General features: G+C 38.5%; 3 protein-coding genes across 4 annotated transcripts; 1 reads left to right on the top strand and 2 right to left on the bottom strand.

Moving 5' to 3' along the window:
* Nucleotides 1–7,718: 7,718 nt before the first annotated feature.
* LOC126804072 (uncharacterized) lies at nt 7,719–10,137 on the bottom strand. Its single transcript, XM_050531840.1, has 6 exons — nt 9,993–10,137; nt 9,821–9,874; nt 9,138–9,211; nt 8,876–8,993; nt 8,308–8,366; nt 7,719–8,094 (listed from the first exon to the last, which is right to left on the bottom strand). Exons 1-6 carry the CDS (start codon nt 10,095–10,097, stop codon nt 8,016–8,018), a joined length of 489 nt encoding a protein of 162 aa, XP_050387797.1. The 5' UTR covers nt 10,098–10,137; the 3' UTR covers nt 7,719–8,015.
* A 1,090-nt stretch (nt 10,138–11,227) lies between these two features.
* On the bottom strand, nt 11,228–15,985 carry LOC126804057 (probable plastid-lipid-associated protein 14, chloroplastic). Of its 2 annotated transcripts, XM_050531820.1 has the most exons (15): nt 15,626–15,985; nt 15,443–15,515; nt 15,043–15,365; nt 14,908–14,951; nt 14,747–14,825; nt 14,555–14,671; nt 14,049–14,231; nt 13,868–13,954; nt 13,593–13,699; nt 13,388–13,475; nt 13,089–13,169; nt 12,927–13,003; nt 12,669–12,804; nt 12,177–12,239; nt 11,228–12,058 (listed from the first exon to the last, which is right to left on the bottom strand). In XM_050531820.1, the coding sequence occupies exons 3-15, from the start codon at nt 15,337–15,339 to the stop codon at nt 11,408–11,410; spliced, it is 2,010 nt and encodes a 669-aa protein (XP_050387777.1). In that variant the 5' UTR covers nt 15,340–15,365; nt 15,443–15,515; nt 15,626–15,985; the 3' UTR covers nt 11,228–11,407. The 2 variants fall into 2 exon arrangements, with proteins under 2 accessions (XP_050387777.1, XP_050387776.1); XM_050531819.1 differs by lacking the exon at nt 15,443–15,515 and having other exon boundaries at nt 15,626–15,984.
* A 1,579-nt stretch (nt 15,986–17,564) lies between these two features.
* LOC126803863 (uncharacterized) lies at nt 17,565–23,696 on the top strand. Its single transcript, XM_050531583.1, has 5 exons — nt 17,565–18,486; nt 19,768–20,701; nt 20,969–22,316; nt 22,397–22,477; nt 22,885–23,696. The coding sequence occupies exons 1-5, from the start codon at nt 17,856–17,858 to the stop codon at nt 23,563–23,565; spliced, it is 3,675 nt and encodes a 1,224-aa protein (XP_050387540.1). The 5' UTR covers nt 17,565–17,855; the 3' UTR covers nt 23,566–23,696.
* The last annotated feature ends 1,194 nt before the right edge of the window (nt 23,697–24,890 follow it).

The following is a 24,890-nucleotide window of genomic DNA, read 5'->3' as shown; positions in this document are numbered from 1 at the left end:
TAGTGACGCAAGTATCTCCTATACTGTGTACGTCATAAAACAGGAATTAAGCACATAATGGTATGGCAGTAACTACATCATTCACGGTATTAAGGAGATTCATACCATTCCTTTTCCATTAATGTATGGTCGATGTCGACATAAGTGTTTGTTTTCGTCAAGTCTCATTGTTGTCCCAGTAGGAAAATGGTCCATTGCCTTTAATATTCTCCTTTAAATATCTATAATTGAGGCAATATAACAACAAAAATGAAGTACCCCATTTACATAATGCCTTAAGTCCAGGGACCAAAAAACTGAACACACAAACTCATATCGTGCATGGTCTCATATAGTGTCACTGAACAGAGCTAGATATATATGTTGGCGTGCTCGTGTATTAGGACTTTGCGACCTTGATATATATTTGCTTGTTCGATTTGATAACTAGTTCTTTATTGTTCTATAATGCTATTATTGAATCAGAACCCATGTCACTCCCACCACACTTATCAACGACCTCCATTATCAGCCATTAAAAATTATTAGAAGTAGAAACTAGAAAGTGATCACGGATGCGGTTAATCGAAGTAGTACGTAGTCGCATCCGGTTTTGGTATTCTCCATAAAAATTTCTAGAGACATCATCATCATCAGAGTCAGCTTTGCATGCGAAACCTGGTGTGAGACTGCAGCAAACTGTGTCTGGGTTTTACGAGTCAGGATCATATAAACTGGTCGAACCCGGTTTCGCAAAAACCACGTTAGGGTTTAAATTTGTTTTTAGTGTTTTTTTTTTTTTGAGAATTGTTTTTAGGGTTTTGGTTTGTTAATTAAGGAATTTTAGTTATATTAAGCATTGAATTTAGTCAAGATTGAGAAAAATAATAACGAGTGGCCGTTTGAGTAGGTTGAGGAGTCAATCGTCTACATTACTCCTTCGCAGATTCCAAGAGTCAATGGTTTCTAGAGCCAGTCACTGTTCGACACGTCAATGATTAATAATGTGTGGTTTCGAGATTCGCATAGGGTTTTTTGTTACCGACCACGCGCCGGTGATGGGGGTTGGAAGACAACCGCCAATCATCAGGGCATGTCTGACGGGTCCAGTGGACCAGTGAGCTCGAAGCTATGTTTAAAGTACCTGACCTTCCTCAGATTATGTTTGTCACGCGCTTAAGGAGCGTAGCTGTGGGTATCGGATCCGATTACGTAAGCGGGTACGCCCAAGCAGGCTTTGGTTATGCTAAGTTGCTAACCAACGAAACTAACCAGCAATGGAATACAATTAGCAGATTTGTTAAAGCCCTCCTCTCGTTGGTTATTAAATAAGAGAAGACAAATTTTCTTCCCAATGATCTTTTAGTTCTAATTTCTTACTCTAAACATGTGACATGTCACGCATTTTAGAGTCGTGCATAATTGTATAATACATGTATGGGTTTTGTATGGTATATATAAAAGGGAATCATATTTAGTATTCATCATACGTATGTATTAGTTCTAATTTAGTAAGAGAAAGGAATCATATTTAGTATTCATAATACATGCCACATTTTGAGCTATAAACAATGATGGATGATAAATTATTTTGAGCTAATTAAGTGACTATGATTAGAATCACATGTGGTCGAGTTGTTAAGAGTTTATATACATATCAGATTCCGATACTCAAATTCTAATGGGAACATGTTAGTTATTTCTATGACAGAGAAGGAAGTATTAACATCGAAAGATAATTAATCACGTTGCTTCATATGTCTTATCCACTTCCTTAGCCAATCTGGTCCATGCGTGTGAACTTCTTTTATTTGCCAGCCATCGACCTGTTTAACTTCAACATAAACGGCTTCAGCACCCAAATGACAGTTTGAAACTGTAAACAAGAAACCAGATTTAACCAAAAAGATAAAGGCACACATCCATTCATTAGCTTTCATCGTGCTATAGCGTTCTATCGAAAGTACGTTTATATTTAGTGCTATACGAATGTGGAAGAGAGAATCAACTTGATAAGCTGATAAGGTGTAAAGAAACTGTGTGCATGGTTCGATCTTTTCTCTTTGGCTGATAGCTATAAGGAATTGTTTACAAGTCATTGACGTCGCGAACATCCAACGGAACATAAATAGAACGAGGAAGGATTAGGATTTAGGACCATGTTTTTGCTTTTAGTCGGGTCCATTCTAGCTTCTTTCTTCATTGTTTTGCATCTTCGTTATTGTCTGGTCAAATAGTTGGTTGTATTCTACAATGTTTTCCAAGACGTACGAAATAACTGATATGTATGTCTTTTTCGATTTATTGGTACGGTCAAAATTTAAGTGCAGATCGTTTGCCTTTACCAAAGAAAATTGTTCCCCTACTGATACCAAATCCGAGACAATCACATTAGCCAACTTAACCTGGTATAAACTGATTTAGAATAAGATAGTGTTATCCATCGATCTAATCACTCTAGCTCACTGTGCTCTAGTCTAAATTAACTTGTAATTGCTTCTTGCCTTCTAAAATATTGCTCATAACTCATAACTTTTAATAATTCGACAGTGTAGTCATTTATGTTTCAATTTCAACAAATCACTTTTTATATTTTTAAATTATAAACAATCTAGTCATTCTGTTAAGTTTCAATTTAATTACACCGTTAAATTGCTGATTTGATAAACATCATATAGGGTAAAAAAATATTTAACGATGCAATTAGATAAAGACTTAACATAATGACTAAATTGTTTAGAATTTAAAAATATAATAAATAATCGGTTGAAATTGAAATATAAATAATTAAACTGTTGAATTACTAAAAGTTGAAAAAGTGACCAGTATTTTATTCTAACATCACTATGAACGCCAATTTTACTAACAGGATTGTTAAATTGTTCACAAATACTTGCCGAGCTAATTCAGATTTCAGAGTGGGTTGTTGCAGGTACGTAGTAGAATCCAGGAATCGTGGCTCGTTGTTCCAGTAGGGCAGAAGTGGCATTTTTTTGGATGATCAGAAGATGGTGGTAGGTTGGTTAATTACGTATCAGCTGTTGATGGAATGATGGACAACATATGAGTGGGTTGGTGGCTGAAAAAAAAAACTATCAGTATGATGGAATTTTGAAGCTAACCCCAATGGTTGTAATTTCTTAATGACGATTAAACAATGTAATTATAGAGAATTAAGGTCTCAATCATGAATCATCACCATGAATATTCAACTATGCCCACCAATCTCCTAATTAACCTACCCCAATGCATCCCCTGGAATTCAATTTGAAGTGTCCTAGCTACTTACTTCTAGCTATAGCTTAGTCAAAACAACTAAATCATATAGATGTTGTCTTCACAATGAGAATAATGTTTCTTTTATCATCACAAATAAAGGGTAGAGAATCTACAAAAGGTGGTCATTGGAGTTCTTGCATGATACATGTGTTGTTAGCATGGACCTCACATTATCATCATTAACAAATTCTGATGCATAATATATAATAGGCAACAAACTTAAACAAAGCTCTACTACAAGCTACCTTGATTTGAAAGAGCTGGCTGGTTGTTAGCAGGAGAGACCGATCGATCGAGACAAGAAGCGCGTTGGTCATAGAAAGTTATACATCACAAACCGGGAACCAATACTATTTCTCATTCTGGCTTAATCTTTGGTTTAGTATGCTCCTCTCGGAATCGTAGTATCTGCTCATCAGAACACAGTAAAGGAGCAAATTCTTGATTGATGTCACATACCTACCTAGGTTGGTCCATATCGGATGGACTAGTTTTGTCAGAATTTCCAAGAAAGAAGAAACATTGCCATTGTTGTCGAGATGAAGGATGATTTTCATCGGAGGTTCTTCCATCCACCAGTGCAGGTTCACCTCATACATGCTAACGTCGAGTGTTGTTAAACAACGACAAGCGTGGCCCGTGGACCAACTGTACTGATATTGTCCCAACTTAGCCACCTCACAGGTGTTGGGTTTTAATCACAAAAGGCCTCGGTACAATTGGTTATTATCCACCCACTTATAAGCTTTATTTTCTTTGTCACTTCTTAGATGTGGGATCTCTCCTCTCCAACACGCCCCCTCACGTGCAACCTAATTTTTTAGGTTTGCACGTGACAGATTAACATCCCACATACTGGGATGAAAGAAACTAAGGTCCAGTAACCAACGACACTTAGTGGTCATCCAATCGGAAATCCTCCGATGGCATGACAACGTGGCACCCAACTCATGCCCACGAAAGATTGGAGGCGCAACTGGAGAGGGACCCGCTCTGATACCATGTTAAACAACGACAAGCGTGGCCCGTGGACCAACTGTACCGATATTGTCCCAACTTAGCCACCTCACAGGTGTTGGGTTTTAATCACAAAAGGTCTCGGTACAATTGGTTATTATCCACCCACTTATAAGCTTTATTTTCTTTGTCACTTCTTAGATGTGAGATCTCTCCTCTCCAACACGCCCCCTCACGTGCAACCTAATTTTTTAGGTTTGCACGTGACAGATTAACATCCCACATACTGGGATGAAAGAAACTAAGGTCCAGTAACCAACGACACTTAGTGGTCATCCAATCGGAAATCCTCCGATGGCATGACAACGTGGCACCCAACTCATGCCCACGAAAGATTGGAGGCGCAACTGGAGAGGGACCCGCTCTGATACCATGTTAAACAACGACAAGCGTGGCCCGTGGACCAACTGTACCGATATTGTCCCAACTTAGCCACCTCACAGGTGTTGGGTTTTAATCACAAAAGGCCTCGGTACAATTGGTTATTATCCACCCACTTATAAGCTTTATTTTCTTTGTCACTTCTTAGATGTGGGATCTCTCCTCTCCAACAAGTGTTACACACTTACACAACAGAATCAGTCAATATTTTTATATTTAACTCAATTTGTGGTTCATGTTATGCTACGTCATCAATTTTAATGACAAGTGAATGTTCACTGGACGTAAGAATTTTCGGATTTTCATATATAAAAGATTCATCACTTAGAAAATGAGTGTCGTCGTCACTTTCGGCAGTTAAACACATTCTTGCAGGTGGTAGGTGCATGGAGTAGGTTAGCTAGCTAGCTAGCTGCAGCCTGTTATTAAGGTAGTTGGTTTACCTGTGTTGTATATGCAGCAAGTATCACATGCTTTTCTGATCGATGTTGAGTTCTCATCTACTGTCTTGTACATTTCACTAATTTCTGGCATTGATGTTTAGCGGTGGTGCCCCTTGTGGACAGCGGCGTGAAACGATCGCGACGTCGCTTCATATTTCAAAGTTCTAGTACGTGGTTTCTGATTTGTGAGTTGTCGAAACCATGAGGTCGGATATGAATTATGAAATGAGCACATCGGGTAAAGAATGCCTAGTTTTGATGATTTTGGCCCTTCCAATATCACAGCTTGTAAAATGGAGTAGGGGTATTGATCAAAGTCTGATACTAGCTTAAATTCTTCAGTTGTTAGTGTTACGATGCATGTCAAAATGCCACCAAAACACCCACCTTAACTTTCAAAATTACATTCCGAAACACTCGTAACAAACAGCTAATGTAATAGTTTCTTTGGTCGGAAACAAAGGAAAAATTAGATCGTTGTGTTTGAGTGCGAGCGTGCATCATGCGGATGGCTTTTTGAATAGATGAAAATCATGAAATTGATCAGGTTGATGTTTAAGAGCTACAAGGTACGGCGTCCATGCCTTCTCTTAAGAGCTATAATCTTTGTTACATATACTCATATAGCACTCACTCCATATGATACTGGAGCAGCTAAAGTGTGTTTTTGCATGGCCTTCAAAGTGAAGTAAACCGGTAAAGGACTTGATTGATACCTAGATATAAATGGACAGCTTATTGTATATAGAAGAAAAGAGGATGATGAAGAAGCTAATTACCAAATGGATGGAGTTGGGGAACACAGCAGCCATGCAGAATGGGGAAATAGGTGTGAGGAATTGGTAGTTTGGCACCAGTGTACAACAAACCCGTCATTTTGAATTCCTAGGTTGGCAAAGCCAAACACAATGAAGCCAAACCATGGGGGGATTTGTATAAGGTCTCCTAAAATAGCCTATACACTTCTTAACGGCAGCCATGTATTTCAAGAGCAAGATGAAATATAAAAATCACATTGACAAATGACAATGGTTACCATCCCTCTCAAGTCCAGGACTAAAGCCTTGCCTTCTGAAGATATGAGGCTGTGTGGCATAAGTTAGTCACCTCCGTCCAATTATTTTCCTTGTTCGTGGTTCGAAAACAGAAAGTTGGGGGTTGTATCATATCATCTTCTTCCTTGCTGGATTTAGAGCTGGATATCTACCCCAAACCCCCTGATAACAAATTGCTTATTGTTGGAGAGGAGAGATCCCACATCTAAGAAGTGACAAAGAAAATAAAACTTATAAGTGGGTGGATAATAACCAATTGTACCGAGGCTTTTTGTGATTTAAAACCTAACACCTGTGAGGTGGCTAAGTTGGGACAATATCGGTACAGTTGGTTCACGGGCCACGCTTGTCGCTGTTTAACACTTATACATTACACTGACACAAGTTAGTCGCTTAATGCAACATCAGATTCTGAATGTTGATAACTCTATTAAGTCTATTGTGGGAATTGATGATGTCTTCAAATCACAGAGGAAAGGGGGAAGTTAAGTTCATGGTGCTACTAATGATGAAGGCTTTCAAACCAAAACAAAGAGGATTTGGTAAGCCAAGTGTTATGGCATTAGGTTCCTCTATTCCTGGCAGCATTGCTAAGATGAATCAAAGATGTCCCAAAGTACACATTATACAATGCCGCAATAGCAATTATAAACACATCAGAACTCTACTCAAACATTCAGCTGGTAAGCCAGAAAAATATTGAACTCACCTAACATGGCTTTAGAGATGTAAACTGTATCACAAAATTTCAAGACTAAAGCACCCAGAACTGTTCTGTTGCAACAGCTAAAGCTCAGTGTCGCAAAAGCGAATCAACAATTCTGAAACCATTCTTCAAGCAAAAGGAATGTAACTCAGACTACCTGAAACAACGTTGCATATCAAATCAGTTGGATTAACAGAAATTGAGACATGTTACAAGGTTGACAAATGACGGCAGTGGTCACTTGAGAAATTTTCCCAGATGGGTGTCGTTGGTAAAGCTAGAAACCACCCAGACAGCACAACTCTACAATCTTTAGAAGTTTTTATTTGAAAGTTGACACTGAACTCTATTAGAAGATGAGGAAGTTAGTTACTAGATGGAGTTGGGGCAGAAAGAAACAAAGCGGAGTGCGGAAGAAGTTCTGAGAGGAGAAAGTATTGGATGCTCTAGCCGTGGCTGTATAAACAAAATTCATTTGAATTTGATTTGCTAGACCGACAAAGCCACACGCAATGAAGCCGAACCATGGGATCATCCAATAACCTATACAACCAGGGATAAACACCAGAGATAGTTCTGATGTGAGCTCTCAATATTTCCATCAGCATCCACTTCTAATCGGCAGACATGTATTTTGAGAGCAAGACGAAACGAAAAGATGACCTTGTCAAAGCAGAAGATTGGAAAGTTGACATTGTTTCATCATCCTTCTTTCCTCAACCCCCCCTAAGAAAGTTCTTTATATCTTCTTATGGCATCAGAAGTTAGTTTCGTGATTCAAGATCAATCAATGACACTATTGTGGCAAATGGTGATGCTTTTAAACACAAGAAAGGGGAAGGAAAATGCATGGCGCTATTGCTGAAGGCTTCCAAACCAAAAGGAGAAGAGGATTTAGTAAGCCTAGTGTTATGATAGAGTTGGAAAGCCAACATACCTGGTGGTATTGCAGAGATGACTCAAATATGTGACAAATTACACATTTTACATGCTAAAATAACACGATCACAAACGCAACAGAAGTCTTCTCATACATTCAACCGTTGAGCCATAAAAAGTTGAACTCAAGTAACAAGGGTATAGAGATGTAAGCCATAACTACCATACCCCAAATTTGAAGACTAACCACCCTGAACTGCCTTTGAATTGCATCAGCTAAAGCTCGGTGTCGCATAGACGAATCATCAATTCTGATACCATTCTTCGAGCAAAAGGAATGTAACTTAGGCTGTACCTGAGACAACGTTACAGACTGTATAAGTTAGATGAACAGAAATTGGGACATGTTACAAAGTTGAGTAGTTGACAACAGAGGCTACTGGAGAAATTTTCCAAGATGGGTGTCAGCGGTTAAGCTACAATCATGCCAGAGAGTTGTTTAGAAGGCTACTGAACTTTATGTTTATAGAGTGAAGAAGGTGAAATGTGAACAGGCGTAGAAACTTACCAAATAAGGGCGCAGATCTCACATATCATTGCAATTAGTGTCAAAACTTTGCTATGAATCTGCAAGATGAAAGAGACAGAAAGTTGTATTGTAAGGATTTTCTTTCACTCCAATAGATGGATATATTTGAAAGCAATCAACCATTATGTACAGTGATACAGCAACATGTACAAATCGAAGATGTAATTCATGTCAAAAGGTAGAGCTATCTGTAACCACTATGTTGAACTAATCTTCAATGTCTCAAATATTTAGCCTCTTGATAATTGTTATGACACTAAGATACATGCTGATGCTTTACAGTCGGGATACGGGACGCACTATAAATGAGCTTTTTATAGATCAATCACACCAAAAGTACTTCATCTTTTCTTTACCAATCTTGTAATATATGTGGGATAATATGGGGTTAGAGATATAAACTAGATGGTATCTAACAATAGATTCACCCTCCTTTGTTCCACCACATATTACTGAGATCCCAGACCCAAGAGTATCCAAAGTAATATACTTTAATTCAAATTTATTATTACTAAGATTCAACCTAAGAAAAAGATTTCATACTAACCAAGAGAGCACAGAAGAGGGCTAGAACAACACATCCAAGGTATATAGCTGTTGCATAAACTCGGACCGAGTCGAACATCATTCTCATTTGTTGGGCAGGGCCAAAGAGGAAGGCTGTGCTGGCAAACACGAATAAAGGTTAGCAACTTAATATATTCCAGATTTTGTAAACTAGGGACGCTTGCAAGAAAGAGTGGAGACCAACAAGAACTAATTTGTGCGGTTCAAGTGTATAATTTTGAAAACTGCACATCTGGACATACCTTCCTACCGCCAATAAATTGCCAAAGGTGAACAAAATGGCAAATTTGATGGGTTTGGCAAAGACGATCATCGACTGCCAAAGAAACAAAACTTATAAAGAATTCCGGAAACAAAAGATCATACAAATATCTGTATAAATTCTTTTAACAAAAAAGAATTTTTCTTAAATATGCTACAACTATGACACCAAAGGTAAACAGAAGGTTCCACTCGGGCATAATACGAAGATGATATTGAGGGAAGGAACAGTAAAAAACTCAAAGAGTACAACTCTTTCACACCCCAGAGTTTGAAATCACACTCCCAAGATTATTCATTCAACACAGCTGTCATACTTCTACACAGGAGAGCTCATTTCTTATATAATACAGTTCAAGAGTTTGCTAGTATGTCCTTCCGTAAAAGATTGATCCTTTATTTCTTTAACCATGAACTAAATGCCACCAAGGTAAATGGTATCATACACCATGTCACCATCACATATCAGAAAACTGATGATCCAATTTCGGAAAATTCCATCTCCCAACTGTGGCTCTCCCACTATAAATGGGAGAGTCCTACACTCCTAGTCTCCTACCAACTTCACTTTATACCATCAAGAATGCAATAACACTTATACAAAGCTCATTCAGTATAATTCAAAAGCAAAGAGTAAATCTTCTGAGGTGAAGAAATGTCATACCAGGAACATACAAGCCATCCCAGCTAACAAACAACCTCCAAAGGCATACATTCTCTGATCAGGTCAAAACCCAGAAACCAATCAACCATCTGAATCTCAAAAAAAAAAAAAAAACAAGACTACAGAAAAACGAATCACCCACAACTGAAAAATTGAAACTTTACTACCAGACCTGAGTAGCAGATAGAGAACACAGGCCTTCAGATTCTTCATCCAAGAAGCCCTCTTCATGCTCTTCATTATCCCCTAGCATAGATTGGTTAAGCTTCCCCCACATTCTTCACAAACCAAACGAGCTTTTCGTCTTTCTCTGAACTCTGCCAATTAGCTCCGATCAATTTTACAGACTGGAGGAAAAGAATAAGAAGAATACTCACGCTTTAATCTGAATTCTTTTAAATTTGCCACGTCTTAATTAAATTATTTTTATCACTGTAAACTTTCTTAAAAAAAAACTATTATATGACGAGAATTTTTATATACAGTCCATTTATCTCTTAATACACACTCTTAATTTATTTATTTTCTCATATCAGATATATAAATGAGTCAAATGACTAAAATATACATATATTTATTATATTATTAAAAGTTAAAAAAAAAACACAACCTAGATATAGACGTAGATATTTTCTTCTGGTCGCCCATCTCTTTCTCACTACTCATATGAATTCATAAATTCTTAGGACCTCCTTCAACAATCTTCAAGTGAGGTATATATATTCTTCATCTTACTAACATTCTTATGCTTAATTGATATCACTTGAGGTTGGAAGAGTTGCTTTTGTGTTTGGGGTTTCTTTGGGCATGGTGCGGCAACCATTTATGATTACTAGCTATTGGGTTCATTGAATTATGGTTTAGTTTGATGATTGTTCTTATTTGCAGTTGGGGTATAGAACTACTTTCTGACCAGCTATGGTGGTTTGTTAGGTCGGCTAGGTTTAATTTGAATTTTGGCTTGTTAATTGCTGCATGAAACTTGAATATATACCTATATGGAGTATGTACATATGTAGGGTTCTTGCTACGTATATAATAGTTGTATTAAATAATAGGGCCTAAATAATATAATAATTAATGATTTTTTAGAATAAGGGTATTTTGGCCATTTAAGGAGGTGTATTTGGTAAAAATAATTAAGATGGGAGTGTACTAAGTTAAGGTGTGTATTAAGAGATAAATGAAGTATATATAAAATTTCTCTTTTGTGACAAAAGTTCGCCGTGAACTTCCTTTATAAAACCATTTTGTGAAGTAGAGTCTAAGGTTTTATACTCATATACTCATATGTGAAGATCAATACCCATAAAGGTGTGTACTGTGTTGTTATGAGTTTAATTGTAAATTCAATAATTTTTTTTTTAAATGTTGAAAATTTCTTCTCAAACATCCTCGATATATCTGATATCTCATTTTTTCAAAAATCCAATATATATGTCGATACCGATATTTCAAACCCTTGGGAACAATCACTCAAATTATGAACAGATGCTATCTACAAATTTCACTGAAACAAGACCATACAGTGAGATTACTTCTCAGAAGAAGAAAAAAACATAACCCGAGACAAGGTCCGGAACATTGTTATATACATATTTCATCAAAACAAGATCTTGTAAATAAAAGAGCAGAACCATTTACCCCGCGAATGACTAACAGCCTGGAGTCCACATATGTTCCACACACAAGCTTCGACAGATCAAACATCTCAGTTGGGACCTGTGTCCGAACTTCTTGAAGAACATTTCTTGCACTATCAACATTTGTGCTCAAGGGATGACCAAGATTCATTGTTACATCAATCTCACTTGAAATAAGCTTTGCCACAGGAAGGCTTGACGGAAACTCCTTTAATGGTGTTTTCCTCCATTTTCTACCAGATGGTTTCTGAGGAAGATATACATGAGCTTTTGATGGACCAAAGGATAGTGTTCCTGTCCTGTTTTCTTCTTCCTTCAGATATAACCGCCTCCCAGCCTTTAACTTGAATGTAGAGTCTGCTTGCAGTTTCCCATCTATACCAGTCTTGTCATGGGGCCAATTCTGACCAATCATGACTCTGAATCCAATGTCGGAGGTGAATGACAGGTTGGTGTTCGACTTCGATAATCTTGACACTGTTAGGTGCACATTACCGATAAGGACTCGTTCAAGAGGTTGCCTAAAGGTCAAGCCTATGTGTCTCCCTGTAGAGTACAACAGGCGCCACTTTCCTGGCAGTAACTCCAGCCAGTTCTGAGAGTTCAAAACAGATAAGAAAAAAAGTATTGAGTGAGCTTCACGACAAGGTACTACAGTAAATCAGAGCATATAACAGAGAGCAGAGGCACATGAAAAACACTCCAGTCATTACCTTTGGCCTTGAATGAGGATTCAACATCTCCATTAGCTCAATGAAGTGGGAAAGCCTGTTACGCTGAAACATGCAATTTTACACAAAGTTAGTGCATCTTTCATTACCAACTTTCTGAATTTCTGTTAGTTAAGAGTAAGAAATAAGGATTCAGAGTACCCTTTAGGAGGCTGAATGAACAAATTACACCATTACAGAAGGTCAGAAGTATACAAATAATGCAATCTACTATAAATTTTTAAAGGTACTTGCACAGAGGGATAATAGTAACTAAAAGAAGTATGCCTGGACAAGCATCTCTTAATATGATGCTTTTATACATTCTTACACATACTATTTTGCAGAAAGCTAGAAATGCAAGATGGCGGGTATATATAGTCCCTTTCAAATTCATTATGGTAAAATAAAGACAATATGATAAATGAGAGATGTTCCATAAAAATGAACTCATCATAGGAACAAAAAGAAGAAAAAGTTTAGTTATCCGTGTACCTGAGGCCGGCCATAAATGTACTCCTCTGAGATTCGCAATGCAGTTGAACCAAGACCCCATCTGATGATATCTATGGATGGGACTACCCGCCATCGAGGTCCACACAGAAATGGATGTGTAAGAGCATCTAAACAACTGTGAAGTAATTTGAAAAAGAAATTAGATTTGGAATTCGTACTACACGTATAAAAGGGAACCAATCCATCTTAAAATTAAATTTAAGACCAGATCCCTCTTCACGTATAACAATAACATACCTTATTCTTTTAGAAGGTTTTGTTGCTAGCAACAACGATAAAAGGTGCCACCCTGCACCCCAATTCCGATCAAGTATCTGCAAGGCATAATAAACTAATACTTTCACATAAATGTGTAAGGGTCTGCAAATCGGATATTTGCAATAAAGGTACAGTAATTACTTGGAGTCCAGCATTGCCAGAAGAGGAATTCCTATGGAGTATTTGCAATAGAAATTCACGCAAACATGAAGGATCATTTCCCTGAACTTGCAAATATCAGAGATAGTGTTAGATTATACAAAGTCCAAATTGTCTCACATGAACACAAAAATCTGCCTTCAATAATTTTTTGATCTGGCAAATAGAGTTTATGATGATTGTACACATATCTTACATTATCATTTATAGCTGATATGCTTCAAGGCTCTAAAATCATATAATCAAAAGACTCAAACTAAATAAAACTTGGCATTCGATACCTTTGTGAGAAATGACTTGAACTTTGAGAATATTGAGGGGTCCATGAGTTCCTGCAACACCATTTTTGCCATCATGAATCCAAGACATCTGTGGAACATGGATGAAACAAAATAAACATTCAGATCAGGTATTTAAAAAAAGAAAAGAAAAGAAGTATCAATGAAACTTATTCTTAAATATGTTTTTGTCATCTCCAAACTATACCTCATATCGAATGCAATCATCATTTGTCGCCGATCCATGTTAGTATCCACTGCGCCACCATTTGGACTGTCCTCATAAAAGTCTGCGGTGTTTCCCAATATTCCTACCTGAGTACATCATATTCTATTAGATATCATGTTAATAACTCATGTGATTAGTTTGCATTTGACATAAAATGTTTCATAGCCATGGTTGTGCAGCAGACGAAGTGTCACACGTGTAAGAAATATTGACATCTTAATATGTGATTGTGAATGGGAAAATATGGGGCTTACTTTAATGTGTCTATCCACTGGGCTTATGTGCACATTTTCCAGCCTTAATTCTGTATGAGCAAGGCCATGGCTGTGTAAGTAATTAACCTGATTAAAAAAGGGGTAGAAAATTAACATCCACAGATTTATTAAAGGATAATCTGATGCAGAAAAAGGTGTTCCAATCAAGAATAATACATACTCCAATTAAGAGATCTCGCATTAATAATCTAATCATCCGCAATTGCCGAGAAACTGCAGGTCCCCCAACTGTGTCATCTCCCACCCTTCTAACAGATTCCTTGTCCAATGCAAGAGTAGCCTCCAAGGTTGGAAGCCAATCTGATTGTTGAAGCCAGTGTCTTAAAGAGAAACTACCATGATACTGCAACCAAATGAACAGAATAACTGAGCTATATCTCTCTGCTATATCAACAGTAAATCAGTCGGTGGTATCCGGGAAGATCGAACAACAAATGAATAAAAGATTTGAAGACAATAATCCCCAGAATAATAACTCCAATGTAAAAGCACGATTTACCCAGACTATAGAAGAGATTGGATTGACTGTCCATTTGGTTTTTAAGTTGAACCATAAACCTTTCAATTTACAGTGTGCTCCTGCTGACATGAGATTGCTATGCATCTCAAGTAGATCACTACATTACTGGCAGTAAATAAATCCATGTTACAAGGAAAGGGACATACCCCGTGGACCAAAGTGAATGAGCCGCGACCACTATTTGTAGCTGAAGAAATATAACCATGAACTTGCATCGAGTAAGAATGGTACAAAAGCCTACGGCGAACTAACTTTTTTAACACCTAGAGCCATAAGGAATAACAAAATAAGAATCTGATGGAACATTGAACAACAAAAGTTTTTGATAGTGTACACACCTCTATTGCACGTCTACCCCTACGCTGAGCTCGAACGCTAGTAAGACGTCGAAGAACAACTTGTGTGCCATACAAAGGACTGTAATTTCATGGACCAGTCAGCAACCTTGATCAAGTACTAGCATGTCAATATCAGAAGTTCAAAACATAAGTGAACTTACCTATTAGCATCACTAACTATAGCTTCATAAACTACTTCACCCGCCTACACAGCAACAAACATCAGACCTCCTTTGAAATTGATCAGATGACAGGAATAACATTAGCAAATGTAACCAACATATAACCCTTCATACCTTTCCACCATGGCCAACACTAACACGGTCTAGAACCTTAAAATCAGCCATCTTAAACTTTATGACATGACCAGATTCTTCCTCCACAGGCACTGCCAAGTCCCTCCCAACATTTTCCTCAAATCTCAGTGATGATGAACACCGCACTCCCATCCCCGGTGTCCTCTTCCAGTCAGCTGTTTTTCCAACCGCACGCATCGAATTCGGTCTGATCAGCCTTCTCGAAAAATTCCCCCCAACACAAACAGCTTCAAAGCCCTCAAAACTCGGACTCAAACCAATCCCACATAGTGCCATTGATACTAGCTCCAAACTCTAAGAGCCTAAACAAGAAAATTCAGAATGTCAAAACTCAAAAACTTCTCACTCAAGCATTACAGTCAATCCAAAAGTTTATTACTTTCTAGGTTCCCATCATCATATACTCCAATTCAGCTCAAACAATGCTCCAAAATTGGTTCTCTATTATTCAGCTTCCAATGAATCAATCAAAAATCCATCAAAACAAGCATTAAAACAAAGCAATTTACGATGAAATAAGTACAAACTGCACAAGACAAATCGAAAAGTGAAAATATTTCACCTGGGTTTTCTCTTCCGGCGAACACGGAACGAAAAAAGGAGCAAACTTTCCGGGAAATATAAATCAGAGATTGGTGTGTTTGAAATGGTCAGTTATGAAAATGAGAGGCAGAGCTCTCTGTCTTAATATAGACATGATTGTGAACAAGAGACGAGGGAGAAGAAGCGCCAGGCGTGCAATTGTTGCGTGTAAGAAAATGGCATAAGCGCTCTGCCATGGGTTTGTCTCACGTCTACGTCCGCCCTCCTCCAAATATCTACCTTCCTATTTTCACTCGTTGTTTCTGAAACAACATCACCGCCGTTGCCCCATTGGTGAAGTGACGGTTGGGATTTGGTTTGGTGGGAATCAGATCGGTGTCGTATTCTGTTTTCTGGAAGCAGTGATTGACTCTGGTGTCTATGATGTTCTTGTTGTGGATGATTGCAAAGCTATTATGCTGTTCTCGTCGTCGATGCCAAAGTAACCTCAATCATAGTTACCCGCCGTTTATTCGGTTAAAAAGAGCAACTCTAGAGGTAAAAGAGTGAAACCTTTTATGATTTTGAACTTATCCGACATTTGTACTAACTTAAATAACCGGTTAGATTTCATTAAATATATATTTTTATTATTAAAAAAATATTATTAAATATTAATGGTTGAGATGTAGATGATTCACTTACAACTTGGTGCATTGAATAATTTTACTTTATTCAGAGCACCAAGGTGCACTTGTACCAACTTAAATGAGTGGTTAGAGTTAAAACAGTTTTGTCAAAAACCTGATTGTAAGTAAAAAAAAAGAGCGTTATCCATCCTATATCAATAATGCATATATGCTTTTAAAGATGAACATGAAGTGAAAATAGGTTGGAGGAGTCCTTAAGATTGGAATGATGCTAGGTGAATCATCTATTATTATTCGTTAAACAACCCATCTTGAGCTCGCTCTAACATATGCCTATGTGATAATTACCCAATCACCTGTTTCATTAAAAAGCATAGTTGTACCACAATCCTAACATATGATCTAGATCCTAAGTGGTTTGCTACAAAGTAGTTTATATTTACATTACTCGTAGGCTCGTGCAGCTGTGAGGAAGGTTTAATCGAACTAAGCTATGAAATAACTAAGTTGGCGTGAAGCTAAACCCACTAGCGTAACCATACATGGTGATTTGTACCTCATTCTTGATATATATATATATATATATATATATATTTTTTTGTTACTGATGCTCAGTAAAAGAAAAGGAATACATTGTTGTGTGTTAACTGTTAAGTATAACTCGACTTGAACAAAAAACAAAAACAAAAGGGAAATTCACACACAAATAATGTAGTTGGAACTGTTTGATCAGAAGAAGAAGAAGAAGAAGTAGTTGAATCCGTGATGGTACTCGGCCTGAGAGGCTCAGACTAAATGTTGGCTCTTGTGGTATGATTTTGGCCATTCTGCAAGTACATAAGTCAGTGCTTGTTGGGTCAAACACTCCGATCGAGCTTAAGATTTTGATACCTATATCCATAATAATTGGCTGTTTGTCTTTTACCACCCAATTTTACACGAACAACATTGCTTCTAGAAGATTAGATAATTTTATAAATTTTAAATGTGAGGTAGTTTCTATATGATACCAAATCATCGTACATATACAAACATCGTAAAATAATTTTAAATTATATGAACCCCCGACTTTAATCATCGTCTATAGTATTTAGTGGTCACGAGCTGATGACACATCATTAAAAATTTACAAAATACGGGAAGTAATTAAACAGAAAATAAAATTGAAACTTTAACATATTAAGAATTTGTTAGTGTAAATAAAAAGAAAAATTGTTTTTACGAGAGGGAATTCGGAATAAACCGGAAATCCAAAGGGCAAAGGCGTCACAGAGAAAACGAACACAAACCGTACTCTCTCCAAATCCGATAACACCCAAAAAGCACTCTCCTCTTTTTAACAGCACATGTTTTTCCCAATTTAACCCTAGCCGACGGAGCCCTCTCTCGATCCCTATCTCCGGCGGTCCCTTCTCTCCCGTTCCCACCGCCGCCCCAGGGTTTTCGGCCGTCAATTGATTTCACGATTACGGTCAAGGATCAGAGATTGAGGGCTGAGCATTTGAGTGCGTCGGCGAGATTCAGATTCTTAGGGTTTTGATTTCGTCTAGGTCAAGATTTTGTTCGATTTTGAATTCGGTGGATTTGGATTGGGACTAGGCAGGGTTGATTTGAGTAGTGATGACGAGGAGTTCGAGGCACAAATCGAGTAAGCACAGGGATGTGAGGGAGCATTCGGATTCGGAGAAGGATTTGAGCTCGAAAGATCGGAAGGAGAGCGGCGGCGCCGGCGGAGGAGGTAGGGTTTCGAAGGAGAGTGAGAAGAGGAAGCTGGATTCGAAGGAGGGGAAGGAGTCTGGGAATGGTGGAGAGTATACGACGGAGGATTTAGTGTCGTCGAAGCGGCGGAAGGAGCGAGGGGTGGTGGATGATGGAGGGAGTGACAGGTGGAACGGTGGCGGTGGCGGTGGCGGGGAGTATGATCGCAGGGAGGGGTCGAAGAAGTCCTCGGCGAAAGGCGCAGGGGATTCGAAGAGTAGGAGGAGGGATGGGAGTGTGGAAATGTACGGGGAGGGTGCTGTGGAGGTGAAGAAGAGCGGCGGCGGCGGCGGCGGCGGGAAGGGTGAGGGGAAGCATAGGGAGAGGGATACGGATTCGAGTCGGAAGGAGGGGAGAGAAGCCGGCGGTGGCGGTGGCGGTGGAGTAGAGAGGGAGAAGGATAGGGAAAGGGAGAGGGAGAAGAAAAGTAAAGAAGGGAGGAGTGGCGGCGAGGATCAACGGCTGGTGGCAAAGCAAGGCAATGCAAATACTGGTGTGTAGTTCTCGTGTGTTATAATGTGAATGTGTTTGGATTTGTGTTGTGAATACAGAGTTTAGATTCAGTGTAGTTCATAGCATTGTCGTCGGCGTCATGAATGACTGTTTAAGCTTACTTTTACGAAGGAAAATCCGGTTGAGCTTAGTTTAATGAAAGCTTCATAGATAAAACAAACATTTAAAATCATGTCACTGATTTTTATTTGTGTGAAACATGTAACATTATGAATTGATGTCTGCTAGGGGTCATCCACATTCGTATATAGTAAGTGTTTACCCGTGGGTCTTGGTGATGCCCTTCTATATTACTGATTAGTGATTACATTCCTTAATTGAAGACATTAGGCTTAATATGGCAATTTTTTTTTATTGTTGAATTACCTCGGAATTCTCTATCTATGGTTGCTCACTTGAGTAGTAGTTTTGTTTCAAAGTGAATTGCCTTGCTAGATTAGTCCACATGATTGATGTGGCAGTTCCAACTGCAGAAAGGTGTATACATATATAAAATGGTTGACAATCATCTCTAAGATGTGGGTGTGATTACTAACTCTATCAGTATGATTGTGTTTCTTGTCATGTGGACTGTCTGAATGCTCGTGAGTTTCCACATAGATGGGTAAAGAATTGATGTGTCTGGTTTTTTTTTCCTATTCAGGTGCTGTGAGGTTTTTGTTATTGTCTAGTGGAAGCAGTCATTCTTCCTATTTCTGTAATTAAATGTCCATTTTTAATCAAGGTGGATGAATTTGTTATTGGAATTGTATAAAGTTGTGTCTTTTATATTGAGATAGATTTGGTCTTGGATTCTTTTCTTTGCTGTGTTTCATTACTACCTCACTATCCATTGTATTGGTTTTGCTTTCTTGACCAATAACTTATTTATTTTCCAAAGCAGCCAATACACTTAAACTTATAACTTGAAAGTGTATTGTAACATAAGCCAACTTCTGCCATATGAGAAGGCATTGTTCACTAAGACAGTCTAATGTTGATCTGTCATTTAAGTTTTGGTTGATGTTTGCTTTTAATTTGAATATTGGACTAGAATGAAGCTATCATATCACTTGATTACCTCAGTACATGAGGCTGTTGTACTGATGTGAAGATTGCATCATTTCTTGAGCAAGAGAGGATTCTCTTTATTTTTTAGTTTCTCATATCAGTCATATGTTAAACGTGTTTGACAGTATCCTGTAGCTTTATGAAATACAAATTCTGCACAGTTTTGAGTAAAACTTACGACTTTTACATCTTATTTTATGTGAAATTGCAGATTTAAATGGACGGAAGGAGTTGGAAAGTCCTGAACCAGAGAGCCAGATTGAGAGAAGAATAAGGAAAAGGAAAGATGATTCTGGTGATATTGATAAGCATTTAGATTATGTGGAAGACATCAACGGTGGGCGATTATTGTCTAGGGATGATTTAGGCAGGGAAGGCAGGTTGAAAGATGAGAAGCGAAAGGATGAGAGGTACAAAGAGAAGTTTCGTGAAGACATGGATAGGGACAGTAAGCGAGATGAAAAGCAAAGAGATGAGAAGCAAAGGGAAGAACGCTCTACAAAAGATCATCCTGGTACCAAGTCTGAGGATAAGCATTTAAGGGATGAAAAAGATATAAGTGATATGCAACAGAAGAGATCCAAACTTCAGGATGGTGAGCGCAAAGGAGAGCATGAACGTGATCGCAACCGGGACCGTGAGTCATATCATGTTCGTGAGCGTGAGCGGTACCGTGACTGTGAACGTGAACATGGGTGGGATCATGGCCGCGACCGTGATCGCGATTATGATCGGGATTGGGACTGGGATCGTGAGAGAGATGGAGATCGTGACCGAGAGAGGAATCATGACCGTGAGCGTGCTCGAGACCGTGATAGAGATGGTGATCGAGATCGTGATCGTGATTATGACCGGGACTATGACGGGTCACATCTTGATGATCGCAGCTTGAGATATAAAGATAGTAGCAGAGGAAAGAGAAGATCTCCAGATGATCGTGATGATTCTACTGATACTAAATCCAGAGGTGTCAAACCTAGGTATTCAGACTTTGAAAAGAAGTCCTCAAGTGGTGATAGGGTTGAGTCAGATGTTAATAAGGGAAGATCTCAGTCACGGCAAGCTTACGCAGACACTAATTTAAGCAGCAATAAACGAAGGACTTCTCCCAGTTCAAATTTAAACGCTGGCGTAGATGAGTACAGGTACTTATTATCATTATTTTCACATTCTGTGCTTGATGTGGTTTGATATCATATTAAGGATATTTGGTTTTCTCTGTAAAATCGAAGTGTTGTATGTTATACCTCGAAAGTCACTCTTTTCAGTAGGATCATGAAAATTTTCTGAGCTATTATTAAATATACATTATGTGATTCTTTGGTTATGAAATGCAATACTTAGTTTATCTATGAATAAAATTGCAATAGTTGAAAAGGAAATTATCTTTAATCATTTTTTTATGGTAACAGGTATGCTAATCCAGATGATATGAAATATAGGGATTCTATGGCAGATCAGAGGTCCAAAGCACTTCCTCCCAGAGATGTATCTGGAGTTTCCGAAAGAGGTTCTATGTACAGGTCAATGGAGAAATCCAGTAAAATGGATGATACCCATTTAGGGGAGCTTTCAAATGAAAAACCTTCAGGTTCTAAGGCTTCACCAATGGCATTGATGGAAAGATCTCCTTCATCATCAAGTATTGACCGTAGATATATGAACAAAACTGCAGGCAGACGAAGTATGGACATTGAAGAAACAGGTCGGAGAACCAGTGCTTCTATGGATAATAGAGATTTCTCTAATACTGAGGATAGACAGAATCGAGACTTACCATTGGATAAGCCTTTTATGGATGATATGTCTGCTGCTGATCCATCTACTCATAATAGGAGTGGTCAGAGTAGTTTTTCTTCTTCGTTTGCTCCACATTCTAACTTCAGGGCTGGAGTTGAAAGCCCTTCCTTTGCTGGTTCAGTAGAAGATGACAGTAGAGTAAACTCCAGTGCACGTTACAATCGTAGGAGTAGTGATCCCAATTTGGTTCGAGGGCCTTGGAGAGGTGTCCCAAACTGGCCTTCACCAGTTCCAAATGGTTTCATGCCTTTCCCACACGGGGGACCTCATGGTGGTTTTCAAGGGATGCTGCCACAGTTTTCAGCTCCACCAATGTTCGGTGTTAGGCCTTCGATGGAGATTAATCCTTATGCAATTCCTTATCCAATTGCGGATGATAGGTTTTCCGGTCACTTGCGCCCACTAGGGTCTCAGAACATTATGGAAGGCTTGGGCCCTTCTCACATGCATCCATGGGATGGGAGTACTGGCGCCTTTCGAGATGATTCTAACAGTTATGGGGCAGATTGGGATCAGAACAGGCATCAAATGAGTGCGAGAGGATGGGACCCCAATGCTGAGCAATGGAAAGCACAAAACAATGATGTAAAAAGGGAATTGCCCTCCCCATCTCCCAGAAATGATTATCAGACCCTTGTGGATGATGGTGTAGCAGGACAGGTGGGTCAGATGTCTAATCAAGAAGATGACCTGGATCTTGGAGTTCATACTAAAACAGTTGAGACAAGGTCCAGTGTAGCTTCTCCTCAGAAAGAGTCGCCTACAACTCATGAGAAGTCACTGGATGGCTCTAAATTGGCCATTGATAAAGTCCCTTCGTTAAGTCAATACTATCTCTCCAAGCTTGACATTTCATCTGAACTTGCTCATTCTGAGTTGTTCAGCCAGTGTATGAGCCTACTGGATACTGAGGGGAGTGCTACTGTTGAAGAAGATCCTACCATGCATACGATTCTAAAGGTGTTTATTGAGAACTTTATTGAATGTTCGTTTCTTTTTATATACTGTCTAATTGATTGAAATTGCATCTGATGTCACAGGCTGCAACAGCAGGATTGAAATCATCCAAAACATTATTGAGCTCCTCACTTTTTCCACCTTTAAAGGATTCTGTTTTTCTGGTATGCTTTTACAATGACTGATAATGTATAACATTTTCTGTATGAAGGCAATTTATTATTTTTTTGTATTTTGGCACATATTTTTTGCTTGGTCATTATGTTACATGTTAGACTTATATGGTTTTACATTCAAGTTGTTTCTATGTATGTTCATCTCCTTTTTGTTAAAATTTGTTGTACATCTTTTTTGTTTCTTTTTGAATTTGACATCTATATAATTGTTTGCTAATGAACGTTTATCAGTAACATTTGATGTATACAAGTGCCTTGCTCATTAGGTATTCCAAACTAAAACTTTGACATGGAATTCACTGAAAATTTTGGAAGACATGCATTTTTATGACATTAGGTTTTGATTTAGTAGTTGTGTTTCATAGGTTGTTGACATTTTGTCCTGTGGCTTGCAGAAAGCTATGGATCTTTACAAAAAGCAGAGGATGGAAGCAAAAGGCGTGTCATATGTTACTGGAGGGAGATTGGATATTATATTAGCATCAAGTCAGAAGAACATGGAAGCAAAAGAAGTTTGTGAAGTGGACAAAGTGGATCAGTTAATGTTGAAGTCTAATGCAGAAATGGAAGATGCTCCAGTGTCAAGTGTAGATGAGAAGAATACTCTTGCCACTGTACCAACAGATGGCATTGAGGAGAATCTGAAGGAGCTGGTATCAACTCCTGGTCACGAGATGCAAAATCACATTTCTCTCGGTTCTCCCAAGTTGGAAATGGCAGTTGAAGATTCTAATCAAGTTGAACCAGATGAGCCTCAAACAATTCCTGATGGGGTGGAAATGGATTCAATATCTTCAGAGCAGGGGAAACTACAGGTCTATAATGCAGATGGTATGTCATCACTCGATAATGAAGCATCTCTTCCTACCACCACCACTGCACCGGCCATTGGCGATAGCATGAGCAAGGTCGGAGATGACAATTCTATTCATCATGCCGAGGAAGGTGTGGCTGTTGATGCAATAAGGGGTCCATCAGTAGTAATACCAGATGGTTCCCAAAAGGCTTGTGAGGCTTTGATGTCTGATTCGGTAATTTTAAGTCGGATACATCATTCTCCTGAAAGTACACATTGAGACAATTTCTATATCCATGTTTTTGTTTTCCTTCTATTGCATTTAAGTTAATTTTGCTCATTCTATTACCTGTGCTCGTTTCATCAAGAAATAAAATGAAAATCTGGTTTTCAGCCCCTTAAAGCAATGGTTACCGTTTTTATTTTCGTGCCCTTGGCTTTGTCTCTTGAGTTTTTCCCCTGATGTTTTCTTGTACTGGTTGCTGTGTTTGATCATCTGCATCACTATCATTTGCCGTCATTTTGTTGAATTATGGGCACACTGTTTTGTTTTGCTGATTCTGTCTTTTTTCTTTTTCTTTTTTGGGTCTGAATTTGCTGATTCTGTCTAAAAATTATTATTATTTCCTTTTTGCCGCACCTTTTACAACGCTACCATCTTCCTCGTATGAATTATACAACTCTTTTGGTCCGTCCTAAATAATTTGTCCTTATATTTTATTTTATTTTCTGGGTTTTAAAGGGAGTCACATTTAGTCTCCTAGACATGTTTGTCTAATTGTCTTTGTATCTTTTTTTTTGGTTGCAATCTTTGTATCTTTTTTTTGGCTGAACATTTTGATTTTCTCTTCAATAGTTTAATATATTATTTGGGTTTCATCTTTAGTTTTGACATTTCTGAGGATTTCTGAGTTGCTGTAGGGAGGGCATAAAGTAAACCCTGACTCGAAAGTAAGATCGAATCTTTAAAACTAAAATGATCTTACTGAGTAGGATAAGTCCACAAGTCCATTAACGAGCTTTGATTTTGATCCATAACATCTGTTTGTTCTTCACTAAACTAACAGAAGGGTTCAAAAGCTTGTGTTACGCATATCATATTCATTGCTTCACAGGTCACAAATAGCAAAGTCGAATAACTCTCTTTCACATTCTGCAGCGACTAACAAGAATAGGTAGGAAACAAATCAATGTGTGTTTTCGGTTGCTGCAAAGATTTCTTACACAGGAACAGAACAACTAGCTAGCTTGAGTGAATGTGTGAGATGTTCAAGTGTAATGGCCACTAGATATAAAACTTGTTTGATATAACGCTCACCAGTATTTCTGCCCTCACGTCCTATATACATATCAGCGTTAACTTCTCCTCTCTCATCTACATCACATCACCTGATCTTCCACAGCCTGAGCCTCATTGTCCCCTTGAACTTGTTAACCCTTGCGTTGCGCATGATCACAGTGGTGCCCCAGGCTTCATAGTATAAACTTGGTCATTGTGAGCAGTGAAGACAATGGTCCCAGTCTCAACACCGACGAGGCACTCAGCGATGCGAGGGGTCTGAACTCTGAAGAGCGCCAACCCTTCTTCATCGTGGTCTTGAGTCC

The sequence above is a fragment of the Argentina anserina genome, chromosome 7, assembly GCF_933775445.1.
Source record: "Argentina anserina chromosome 7, drPotAnse1.1, whole genome shotgun sequence".
NCBI classification, from domain to species: domain Eukaryota; kingdom Viridiplantae; phylum Streptophyta; class Magnoliopsida; order Rosales; family Rosaceae; genus Argentina; species Argentina anserina.
This window is presented reverse-complemented; position numbering and strand designations above follow the sequence as displayed.

What these genes read in the sequence shown, in the direction of transcription:
- LOC126803863 (XM_050531583.1), top strand. Translation starts at nt 17,856, where the DNA reads ATGACGAGGAGTTCGAGGCACAAATCGAGTAAGCACAGGGATGTGAGG. An exon ending in GCAAGGCAATGCAAATACTG is followed by an intron (nt 18,487 to 19,767) that starts GTGTGTAGTTCT and finishes GTGAAATTGCAG; the next exon opens with ATTTAAATGGACGGAAGGAG. An exon ending in CCATGCATACGATTCTAAAG is followed by an intron (nt 22,317 to 22,396) that starts GTGTTTATTGAG and finishes CTGATGTCACAG; the next exon opens with GCTGCAACAGCAGGATTGAA.
- LOC126804072 (XM_050531840.1), bottom strand. Translation starts at nt 10,097, where the DNA reads ATGTGGGGGAAGCTTAACCAATCTATGCTAGGGGATAATGAAGAGCAT. An exon ending in GTTCTCTATCTGCTACTCAG is followed by an intron (nt 9,875 to 9,992) that starts GTCTGGTAGTAA and finishes TGACCTGATCAG; the next exon opens with AGAATGTATGCCTTTGGAGG. An exon ending in GGATGGCTTGTATGTTCCTG is followed by an intron (nt 9,212 to 9,820) that starts GTATGACATTTC and finishes TTTCTTTGGCAG; the next exon opens with TCGATGATCGTCTTTGCCAA.
- LOC126804057 (XM_050531820.1), bottom strand. Translation starts at nt 15,339, where the DNA reads ATGGCACTATGTGGGATTGGTTTGAGTCCGAGTTTTGAGGGCTTTGAA. An exon ending in TGCGAGATCTCTTAATTGGA is followed by an intron (nt 13,955 to 14,048) that starts GTATGTATTATT and finishes TTTTTTAATCAG; the next exon opens with GTTAATTACTTACACAGCCA. An exon ending in ACATTTATGGCCGGCCTCAG is followed by an intron (nt 12,240 to 12,668) that starts GTACACGGATAA and finishes TGCATGTTTCAG; the next exon opens with CGTAACAGGCTTTCCCACTT.